This window comes from Pseudomyrmex gracilis, unplaced genomic scaffold (assembly GCF_002006095.1).
Source record: "Pseudomyrmex gracilis isolate BER0280 unplaced genomic scaffold, ASM200609v1 scaffold_17, whole genome shotgun sequence".
Classification (NCBI taxonomy): Eukaryota; Metazoa; Arthropoda; class Insecta; order Hymenoptera; family Formicidae; genus Pseudomyrmex; species Pseudomyrmex gracilis.
The window spans coordinates 1312921-1323727 of record NW_018020601.1 but is presented as its reverse complement, the minus strand read 5'-3'; the positions used below and the strand labels follow the sequence as shown (position 1 = coordinate 1323727).

Genomic DNA, 10807 nt, shown 5'->3' with positions numbered 1-10807 from the left:
CAATCTTCTATTGGTAATAGTTTTCAAGATAAGAAACGTAACTTTTTTTTGTTGTGTTTGCGCGAATCGGAAGTAAAGATGTAATATCATCGTGCCCCACTGTATCCGAATCTGAAATTACTTTAATATTATTTTCTGTAGAAAACATACTGACCTACATACTATTAAAGAAAAAATTTTTTGGCTAACCCTGACTAGCTTTATCTAATCGGTTAGGTACTAACTCTCGGTTAGGACCTAATTAAGTTAGGATAGGTTAGGCCCTAATCCACTTGAACTTTTGCCTATGACTTTTTTTGGCTCCGCTTTCCCAAAACACCTCGCCTCCCATCCACGTCCCCCCTATTACTTCTATTGAGAGTATATAAGCAAGGACTCTCAGAACCAAAATCAGTTGACAGCCGCTACTCTAAATGGTAGAAAGTGCCGTAATACAATAAAAAGTTTGAAAAGGTCAGTGCCGTGAGTGCCAAAGCCGGGACACCGAAGCCACACTGGTGTTCAACGCTTCACTCCCGAGTGCCTGCAACCAATCCGACACTCAACCATGTAGTAAGTGTTTTTTAAGAAACCAATTGTCCTTTTCTTCTAATCTGTTAAGTACTAACTTCTGGGTTATGGGCTAATTCCATTGGTAATTGCGTAGTTTAGATTTTTTTTGTAGCGTTTGTTGGCGGGGGGCGGCTCCGCCACCCCTTCCGACATACGTGCCAGGTCTACAGACTGTTTGAGAAATTTCTTTGATTTAGAAGAATCTGGCAAATGATTTTATACGTCATAATCAGCAATCTATGGCGTAGAGTTTTGGGAAAAAAATCAAAAAATAAAAATAAAAATAAAAAAATAAAAAAAAACTTAAAATAAATATATTAATAAAAAAAACGAAAATATAATTTAAAACGTTTGAATCTGATACTTTTATTGTCTACGATTTGTCAGAAAAATCTTTTAGATTTAGAGAAACTAAACAATGCGAAACGCGCGAAGCTAAATAGTTTATCGGTCTGTGACGTTTGACAAAATTTTCTAAAATTTTTGAACAAAACTGGAAGCCATGTGAAACGAGTAAGTGCGATTGGATCGTTTAATAACAGCGAATCGTTGATTGTACAGTTTCGATCGGTGATACTGTTCACACTTCAGTTGTCATAGTTTGTCCGAGTGTTAAAAACCTAAACTTAAAAATTCTTGTTTATTAATGTCAAAATCACTTTCAAATCTTATATTTAACAAATAGCAATATGCGTATGTTCAATTCTATGAATAAAATTCAACTCTCCGTTTCTCTCGCGAAAAATGTATTTGTATTAATATGAAAACATTGAGGTAAAGAGTAATGCGTGATACAAATCAAACGTACATTTAATCTTCGAAATAAAGAGATTTCTACCGATATAATATTTTTTTTATCGGTCATATTTTTTACTTTGCAACTGAAACATGTTTTTGTAGTCGAAAGCCTCGTATTCGCCGGAGATGGCGACGTTGCCACTAATAAAGTGCACATCGAACGAGCAAATGGCTGGCGTGAAATCGGACGAGAGAGAACACTGTCAAAAATTGGAAAAAAAACTTACGGTACTTGAATCACATGGTTATCGTCTCGGAAAGACTATAGGAGCTGGATCGTATGCTACGGTTAAAGTACAATTATCTATTGTGCTTCCTCTCTTTTTTTCGATATGTTCGAGTATCTTTCTTCTTAATTAATATTCCTTTAGATTGCTGATTCCGATCGACACAATTGCCAAGTAGCGATAAAAATAGTCTCGAAATTTCAAGCACCTGGAGAATATCTTAAGAAATTTTTACCTCGCGAAATCGAAGTTGTCAAAGGATTGAAACATCCGAATCTAATTTGTTTCTTACAGGCCATAGAAACCACTCATCGGTTGGTTTATCCTCCAAGAGCTCTTATCGTCAATTTATTACAAAAAATATAAAGATATACCGAAAGTATATAACGTGTAAAAGTAAACTCTTGATGTGTGTGTATGCATTTATATTAGTTTATTTTGAGTTTATTTTTCGCAGAGTATACATTATTATGGAATACGCACAGAACGGTAGTTTGTTCGACGTCATACGTCGCGATACCTATATTGATGAACTACGTAGTCGCAAATGGTTCCGGCAGCTTTTGGAAGCCATCGATTATTGTCACAAGCGTGATATAGTGCACAGGTATATTTTTCCAAATTTCAAACGCCCGTTTTCGTCGTCTCCGATTAACTTAATCGGCAATTGAGTATCAGTTGTGATTGGTCCATTCTGCTGAACGAGTAATGCGACTGGCAATTCCAATGAAATAATCGACCGATTAAGGTAATTGAAGATGGTGAAAACGGGCGTTAGTTAACTCAATTTCTGTTAACTTAACCGGCCGCATAAATTTATGTTAAACTTCATTGGATGATTTGAGCCGCGTTTTCATATTTACTGCCAGTACTGGAAATCTATAATATATGTGACGTATAGGTTTTTAGTTTTGGTAATAAATATCGAAATGCAGCTCTGAGTTAATAGTTATTTTTTCAAAATTTCTCTTACAGAGACATAAAATGCGAAAACTTACTTATGGATTATTATTTTAATATCAAACTGTCGGATTTTGGATTTGCGCGAGGACAGATGAAATCAAAAAATGACGAGCGATTTTTCAGCACGACCTACTGCGGTAGTTATGCTTATGCGTCGCCCGAAATTCTGCGAGGCATTCCGTATCAACCACAGCTTGCGGATGTATGGTCTATGGGCGTAGTACTTTACGCGATGGTTTATGGCCGGTTGCCATTTGACGACACAAATCATGCGCAGCTACTAAAGGTACCCAGGTATATACCAAGACGGTGTACTCAACGTATGTGCAGATTTTTGCAGATTTCTTTTTTACAAAGATAAAAATATTTACTACAATTTTATTCGAATTAGTAAAAAAAATAGTACATTTAAAAGTACATACAGTTTTCTAATGGAAACAATGAAAAATATCATGAAAACGAAGCAATTGACAAAATTTGTTTTCAAAATATTTCACTGTCCATTAAAATGAGAAACGTTGTATTAATAAGATAAAATGTAATATTTAATTTTTCGCTATGTGTTGTAAGAATACCTGTTTTGGTTAGTGTTATTTTTATACCGACGTTTTGTAAACATTTCAGATCACTTTATCAGTTCAAAAACAGCCTGATATTGAATATCTGCTTAGTATCTGCTAAATATGGAAACATTATGTTCTAATTTATATCGTGTGTTAAACAGATGATTCGAAACAACTTTTTATAATGTAAAACCTTTAAAATTTATTTTTACAGAATTCTTATTAATAGAAATAGTTGCCTTGCCACAAGTAAGGCGACTCCCGGGAAAAATGGATTAGATCTAATTTAAATCTAACAAGAGATAAAAATAATGGAAAAATAGACTTAATTAGATCCAAATTAAATTGAAATACATATAAAGTAGATCTAAATAAATTCAAGTAGATCTATGTAAATTTACACTTTTATTTATTATTAGATCTACTTTAGATCTACTATATTAGACTCACTCAGATCTATTTAGATCTAAGCAGATCTGAACAGATTTGAAGTGATCTAATATGATAGATCTTAGTAGATTCAATAAATAAAAGTGTAAATTTATATATTGTAGATCTACTTATATCTATTTAGATCTACTTTATATATATTTAAATTTAATTTGGATCTAATTTTTTATTTAATTTAGATCTTTTTCCATTTTTTTGTATCTCGATAGAGTTAAATTAGATCTGATCCGTTTTTTTCCGGGCTATTTCAATTAATAATTTTTAAAATAAGTTTTAGACAAAGCTTTACAAGATAAAAAGAATTGTTTTAGAATTTAGTCGGAATTATGTATTTGCAAGGATAAAAAAAAAAAGAGTATTTTGAATTATCTTGTATGTCATCGTGCTGACAAGGAAAACCTCAGAGCTGGTACCTCTGAAATTTGATACGAGACTGTAAAAATTCTTTCGCTAGAAATTGCCAAAGATAAAATGTCAGATGTATCAGCTCTGAGGATCCTCTTTATGAGACATTTTTTACATATAATTTTCTACATTGTTGTCTCGTTCTTTGAAACAACTTTGTCTAGCAAGTCCAAAACAAAGTGAGCTTTCCTAAACATCCAAAAGTGTCTCAATTGTGCCGTTCTCTTATTACCCGTATATTAGTACCGCAATCGGCACGATTATGTATCAGCAACATAAGAAGTGATGTTTGGCTCGAGACATCTGTTGTCGCTCAAACGTCCGTTAGCGAAAAACTTGTAAGAAATTAATACAAATAACGATATGAAGATGAGATAGTATATCTTATAATAAATTTTTTCACAATTTAATCATACATATTATTACAGGAAATATCTTCAATGCCAATAAATAAAGACAAAAAGCTTGATAAACATGTATCAATTAGTTCTGTGTTTTGAGAGAGTAAGAAACCGAAAGATACGATACCGTCAAAAATAATACAGAAATGAAAAAATTTTGATTTAAACTTGAAAATACAAACTTTACAGATACCTCACGTAATATTGCAAAGTTATTGCAAATAAGAAACGTCATAAAAATATTGAGACAGTAAAAGAAACCTCCATAAACGGTAAATATATAAGTTACAATAAATATATATCTAGTTTTCATAAACATAAAATAGCCTTAACACATCTTTTTTAATGTTATGGCACTTTTATTCTTGACTCTTTCTTTTACTTCATAAATGTTTATATAGATAAAGTGATTTCTTTATCGCATTTGTAACAATAATCATTTGCATTGTTTATTGAGTGGAAATTTAAATGCAATGCACGATATTGCACAAAACATCTACAAGCCTCAAACAGATCTGTACTTAGCAACCATAAGCAATATTATAGTGCTAATAATAAATACACCACCTGCAGTCACTTTATGTACATCCTTTGTACCTTCTGTAATAAAAATATTTTAAAATATAGAAATCACAATATAATCATTTTGGTGTGTGTGTGTGTGTGTGTGTTTGTGTGTGTGTGTACATATATATATATATACATATATATATATATTGATACCATTTATTTCTGGTAACGGCTCCCATCCTAAACTCTTATCGATAGCCATTTTCCACTTGGAGTACAAAATATCACTTTCTGAAATAAATATTTTACACAGTTAGTCCTTAATATTTTAAACTATATGTATATTAATAAAATATATTATAATACAATTTTTTTTAATCTCTATAATAATAATTATAACATTGTGTGATAATCACCATTCTCGCTTATTGACGGAAGAAAACTCTCACAAGGAGGAGCACACTCTTCAATCTTCACATGTCCCCATTTATGTATTTCCTTTGCGCTTGCTGCGGCAATCGCAACTCCAAATGCAGTAGTTTCGCTGAACATCGGCCTAACTTTCTTATAAAATCGCGTACGCTTATAAATATCAATTTTGTAAATGCGCATTTCATTCGACATTTGATATAATTGTACTTACCTACTGGAATTCCACTAATATCGGCTTGCATCTGCATCAATGTATCATTGTTTGACATCGCACCGTCGACTAATAACGTTTTCAGTTTCAAACCGGTATCTTTTTTCATAGCTTCGAGAATATCTCTCGTCTGAAAGCATACCGATTGCAGTGCAGCCTTGATAAGATGAGCGCTATTGGTATCTTCACTCAGACCGCATATAACGCTGAAACAAGAAATAATTAATGCGCAAAAAAAATTTACATACACTTGCTGCTATGCAAGTAACAAAATGTTTTTATTGTAAATGACAAAATTTAATTGGCAACCTTCGCGCATCCTTCCTCCAATATGGAGCGTACAATCCGGTGAACGCTGGTACAAAGATAACACGATTGTTTGCTGGCGACAGTTGTTTAACAATAGCTTCGCAGTCTTTTACATCAGTCAATAATTCGAGATTATCCTTTAACCACTGTACAACTGCACCTGCCATAGCTATGGATCCTTCAAGGGCATATACGGGAGCAGTGTGCGCTCCTAATTGATAAGCAACCGTCGTTAACAAGCCATGGGATGAATCCACAATCTACGACAACAATGTATTTGCATTTATCTGTGTGAACTTGTTCCACATATCAATGTTATAACGCAATAAAATTTCCTTTACAGCTGTGCCAGTGTTATAGAGAAGAAAACAACCAGTGCCGTAAGTATTTTTTGCTTGTCCTTGCTGTAAACACAGTTGACCTACTAAAGCTGATTGTTGATCACCTAAACACTATAAAGCCATAGATTCTTGTAGTTTATTCAAATATTTTCTCTTATCAAATGAATAAAAAGTGCAAGAATAGCATACTCCCGATATAGGAACTCCTTGCAGCACTTCTTCTTGTAAGTAACCATAAATCTCAGAGGAGCTTCTTATTTGAGGCAAAATCTCAGCAGGTATATTGAAAAATGACAACAAAGTAGGATCCCATTTCAAAGTCACAATATTCATCAACATTGTTCGTGAAGCATTTGTAACATCCGTACTGTGAACACCACCGGCAACACCTCCAGTCAGATTCTAATTAAGTACATAAAATACATGAAATTATCAAAGCGCACATGCTCATATCTTTTATAGAGTTTTTTCATGAGCACAAACCCAAATTAACCAAGAGTCAATGGTGCCAAACATAAGACGCTTTGCAGCCAGTGCTTCTTGAACTTGAGATACATTTTCTAGCAACCATTTTAATTTTAATGCACTAAAATATGGACTGATTGGCAGGCCGCAAAGTGGCTTCAAATAATTTTTATTTCTATTGCGTACTCCATTTAATATCTCATCCACAATTGATGCAGTTCTCATATCCATCCATACTGCAAAAAATAAATATCATACACACATTTAATAAATTATATACATTGGCAAAAATTTTTCAGCATTTTATTTGTGTAATAATATTATAAATTATTTATATACCTATGGCATTATAAAGTGGTTCTCCTGTGACGGAATCCCATACAACCGTAGTTTCTCTCTGATTTGTTATACCAATAGCAACTATGTCAGCTGGATCAATTCTCAGCTGCCTCAAATTAAATACAGTTTGCTTAAGACATTCTTTAACAGCTTTCAATATTTCTAAAGGATCTTGTTCAACCCATCCTTCTTGCGGAGAAGTCCTTGATATTGAGATTTGATGATATGTCAAGACTTCTGCTGTATTTGTTGCAAAAACCTGTATTAGTAATGTAAAACAAAAACAGAATTATGTATTGAAATTTCATAGACCACAAAAAAGATAAAATAAGATACATTTTTATTAATAAAGAATTTATAGAGAAACAATTTATTGATAGCATCAACAACCTTTATGCAGCAACCATTTTTTAATTTCTGATTACATGTAACATTCCGTAATGAGAGTTCAAAATTATAAATTATCGCTGTATTGACATTGTACAAAAAAACCATTCGTACCAGAAATCTGGCGCTGCTCGTGCCTTCGTCGATTGCACCGACGAGAGGCCCGTATCTGTTCATTGACTCATTTTTGTTCATTTGAGCAATCGAACACTTCAACTGACCTCACTTAACACAGTCGTGTGCACTGCAATTTCTATTTCACGCAAAATATGTTCACTGATTTCTATACACAACTGGATATCGCATATACAAGAATCCCGCGGCTCAGGGAGTCGATTGTGTATCCATGCAATGTAGTGAAAATTACAAAAGTGAGCAAATTTACTAGTTGTTGACCAATAAGATCATAGATATTTTAGTAAATTCGCTCACTTTTGTAATTTCACTATGGCTGCGTTCGGGGAGCGCGCTATCAGCGCTGTTGCATCATTTTATCTTTATTGCTCATTAGATGTAAAACAAAGATAGAATGACGTTGATAGCGTGCTCTCCGAACGCAGCCATATTCTTTCTCAACTGTGGCTCCCCCACTCCGTGTTCTCTGTTATTCTCTTCTATAAGAAGTGCCCACAATTGAAACAGAAAAATATATCGAAGAGAGTATCGAAGCGGTAGAGCACGCACACAAGCAAGAATCGTCGTCCGTGACGACGGTTTATTTATTTTAATTTTATACATTTCATGTTTTTCTCTTTCATGTTTCCTTTACAATCTTTTCTCATCATCTGTCATTTACAATTTCCAGATGGCGATGAAATGTTCCAAGTTATTCTCTTTTTAGCATTTACCTGGCTCTCTATGAGGAACATTTTTCATAGCCACTTTCAATCTGTGCAGTTAAGTCTCCTTATTCTTACTTCGTGGTCCGAACTTTATAATAAATAAAAACATAAATAAACATAAATAAGTATACAAATTCTCGTTATTTTTTTTATTATATATAATTTATTATATAATTATTATTTTATTACAAAAAACAAAGAATAATAAAAAGTAATTAAGGTGATAAATATAGTCGTTATTATTATTAAAAACAGAAAAGTTGATACTATGAAGCCTCGCTTCCGCCACAGATGACAAAACTTACAATCTATTTATAGTACTTAATCGTACAGGTGGTCGAATGTCTAACTTTGCGTGTAAATTTCTTAGAAACTAAGGCCTATGCATTTAAACCTTTTTATATTTTTTGCACCCTCTACCTCTACCTTCGAATGAACTATGGCTCAATTTCACAGTTTTTGCCATCCTCTTGTTATAGTATATTTTAGCATAATTTTGATAAAAACAAGTAAAATCATAAACTTTTGTCCGCGCGCAGGCGAATAGAAATATCCTGTACAAAAACGAGATGTTAATTAGTTTTACAGATGAAATTTGTTTCCTCTGTCCTATTCTTTCACTTTGTCACTACCGCCATTGACGTTTTTATTAAGCTTAATGCGAAACGCAGCTGCCAACTACTTTACGTGAGATATATCTTTATATGTGTGTATTATGCGCATGCACTTACTATTCTAATAAAAAAGAAAACTGAGTCATGTTGTGGGCGTTAATTCCAGATCAACTATTATAAGTACATACATACGTTATAAAAGTACAAATTATAGTAATTAATATAAGTACATATATACATTATAATATTAAAGTGCAAATTATAAGCAGCATAAATTTTTAATTCTAAAATTCGAAAAATATTGAAAATGACTCGATAACAATATTTAATTAAAATGACTCGATTATATAATTTATTTTGCTATCCCGTTTAAGAGGCGAATATATTTTTGTTTAAAGTATTTTATTTTATAGTTATAATAATAATTTACATCTGTGATTTTCTCCGTTTTGTTTGTTACATTTTAGTATATCACAATAAGATTGACAAGAAAAAAAGCTGAAGAAAAATGGGAAAGGGAAAAGATGTGATTTTCGTTCGTTCTTGATCCCTCACATGTGCGGGTCACATGTGTGTCAGACTTGGCCAATGAAAAGAGGGAGAAGGGCGGTGAGCAAGCAAGGAAAGACGCGTGACATCAGACCAGAGATGAAGAAATTTCATATTTCGAGGGAACGGGAAAAGACTGTTGCGAGTCAACTGCTCATTGATGAAGACGTCATCGTTGTGAACGGCTGGCAAAGTGCCTATTCCAAAGTTTATAGGATGGCAGCGCACGACAAGGAACAGCCGATAAGACAGAGATATCAAGCAAATGCTCGGGAAAGGGATCGCACTCATAGGTGAAGAGCTAATTGCGTTTGCAGTTTTACATTTTCATTAAGTTATCTAAAAAAAGACGCGTAGAAATACGATTGTGCATGATACAAAAATCGTCTTTACTTAAGGATACAAAATATCAATTTTACGTTACGTGAAAAAATAATTTAAATTAGTGCGCATTTTTATGCATATAACACTTTTTTGGACAGTTTATTTGCAAAATAATTTTATTTTTTTTAACAGAAATAAAATAACTGAAGAAATATATATGACATACAGTAGTGTTCGAAATGAAGATGCATAACTAAAGAAATTTATTTTTCATTCCGCAGCGTGAATACAGCTTTTAGCACACTGAGAACCCTTATTCCAACCGAGCCGGCTAACCGGAAGCTGTCAAAAATAGAGACCTTGAAGTTAGCCAGCAGTTACATTAGTCATTTGGATGCTATACTTATCGCAGGTGTTGCGGATCAACCTTGTTCGCGTCTTCTAGAGAACGGTAATGTTTGTACAACAAGGCCACAAGTTTGCACTTTTTGTTTGGCTACGCACAAAAAATATGTAAGTTGTAGTTGAAACTATATATACTCTCTCTCTTTCCCCGATATATATATATATATATTACTGTGTATATTTCCTGAAACTTTCTTTTGCTAAAAAACAATCCTGTATTTTAATAACAACAGGCATATATACTCGTGTGTATGCCCGTATTTGTAATTATAACTGCGTATATAAATGGCTTTAGCGTACATTAAAAAATAAATAATTGTACGTTTTTGTATTTTTAAGGTGATATATGCGTTAAAACTTCTGCGCACTTTTATCAGTGTCAAAGTTAGTTATACATACCTTGTTTTAGTTAATAATATCACAATTTTGGAATTTTAATAATTCTAATTTTTTACAAGAAATTCTGAATTATAAGTAATAAAATAACGTTTTTGTCCCAACAACTGCGACATAAACATTTGTTTGTAAATATTCTAATATATTCTTAATTTTTTAAATTAGAATTAGCATGTATATAACAAATAGTGTATATACTGTTAAAAAATGATATATATTACATATATGTCGTATGTTTGTACGCATGTATATATATGTATGTATGTAAAAAGATTTTAATAACTTGTAAAATGTTCTTAATATTTTTATACTATTTTATAACTT

General features: G+C 32.6%; 3 protein-coding genes across 10 annotated transcripts; 2 read left to right on the top strand and 1 right to left on the bottom strand.

The window, feature by feature from the left end:
* The first annotated feature begins 1144 nt into the window (after nt 1–1144).
* LOC109864142 (testis-specific serine/threonine-protein kinase 3-like) lies at nt 1145–4570 on the top strand. 7 transcript variants are annotated; one of them, XM_020445075.1, is made up of 8 exons: nt 1145–1326; nt 1453–1644; nt 1722–1891; nt 2035–2184; nt 2553–2826; nt 4123–4296; nt 4387–4462; nt 4549–4570. In XM_020445075.1, exons 2-7 carry the CDS (start codon nt 1477–1479, stop codon nt 4456–4458), a joined length of 1008 nt encoding a protein of 335 aa, XP_020300664.1. In that variant the 5' UTR covers nt 1145–1326; nt 1453–1476; the 3' UTR covers nt 4459–4462; nt 4549–4570. The 7 variants fall into 7 exon arrangements, with proteins under 7 accessions (XP_020300664.1, XP_020300665.1, XP_020300663.1 ...); XM_020445076.1 differs by having other exon boundaries at nt 1453–1578; nt 4387–4564; XM_020445074.1 differs by having other exon boundaries at nt 4387–4564.
* Nucleotides 4571–4578: 8 nt separating this feature from the next.
* LOC109864141 (glycerol kinase-like) lies at nt 4579–7906 on the bottom strand. 2 transcript variants are annotated; one of them, XM_020445071.1, is made up of 10 exons: nt 7468–7906; nt 6967–7225; nt 6646–6863; nt 6352–6564; nt 6163–6273; nt 5822–6081; nt 5513–5718; nt 5286–5429; nt 5083–5160; nt 4579–4959 (listed from the first exon to the last, which is right to left on the bottom strand). In XM_020445071.1, exons 1-10 carry the CDS (start codon nt 7546–7548, stop codon nt 4865–4867), a joined length of 1665 nt encoding a protein of 554 aa, XP_020300660.1. In that variant the 5' UTR covers nt 7549–7906; the 3' UTR covers nt 4579–4864. The 2 variants fall into 2 exon arrangements, with proteins under 2 accessions (XP_020300660.1, XP_020300661.1); XM_020445072.1 differs by lacking the exons at nt 4579–4959; nt 5083–5160 and having other exon boundaries at nt 5343–5433.
* A 1390-nt stretch (nt 7907–9296) lies between these two features.
* Nucleotides 9297–10679, top strand: LOC109864151 (basic helix-loop-helix transcription factor scleraxis-like). Its single transcript, XM_020445093.1, has 2 exons — nt 9297–9651; nt 9964–10679. The coding sequence occupies exons 1-2, from the start codon at nt 9365–9367 to the stop codon at nt 10208–10210; spliced, it is 534 nt and encodes a 177-aa protein (XP_020300682.1). The 5' UTR covers nt 9297–9364; the 3' UTR covers nt 10211–10679.
* The last annotated feature ends 128 nt before the right edge of the window (nt 10680–10807 follow it).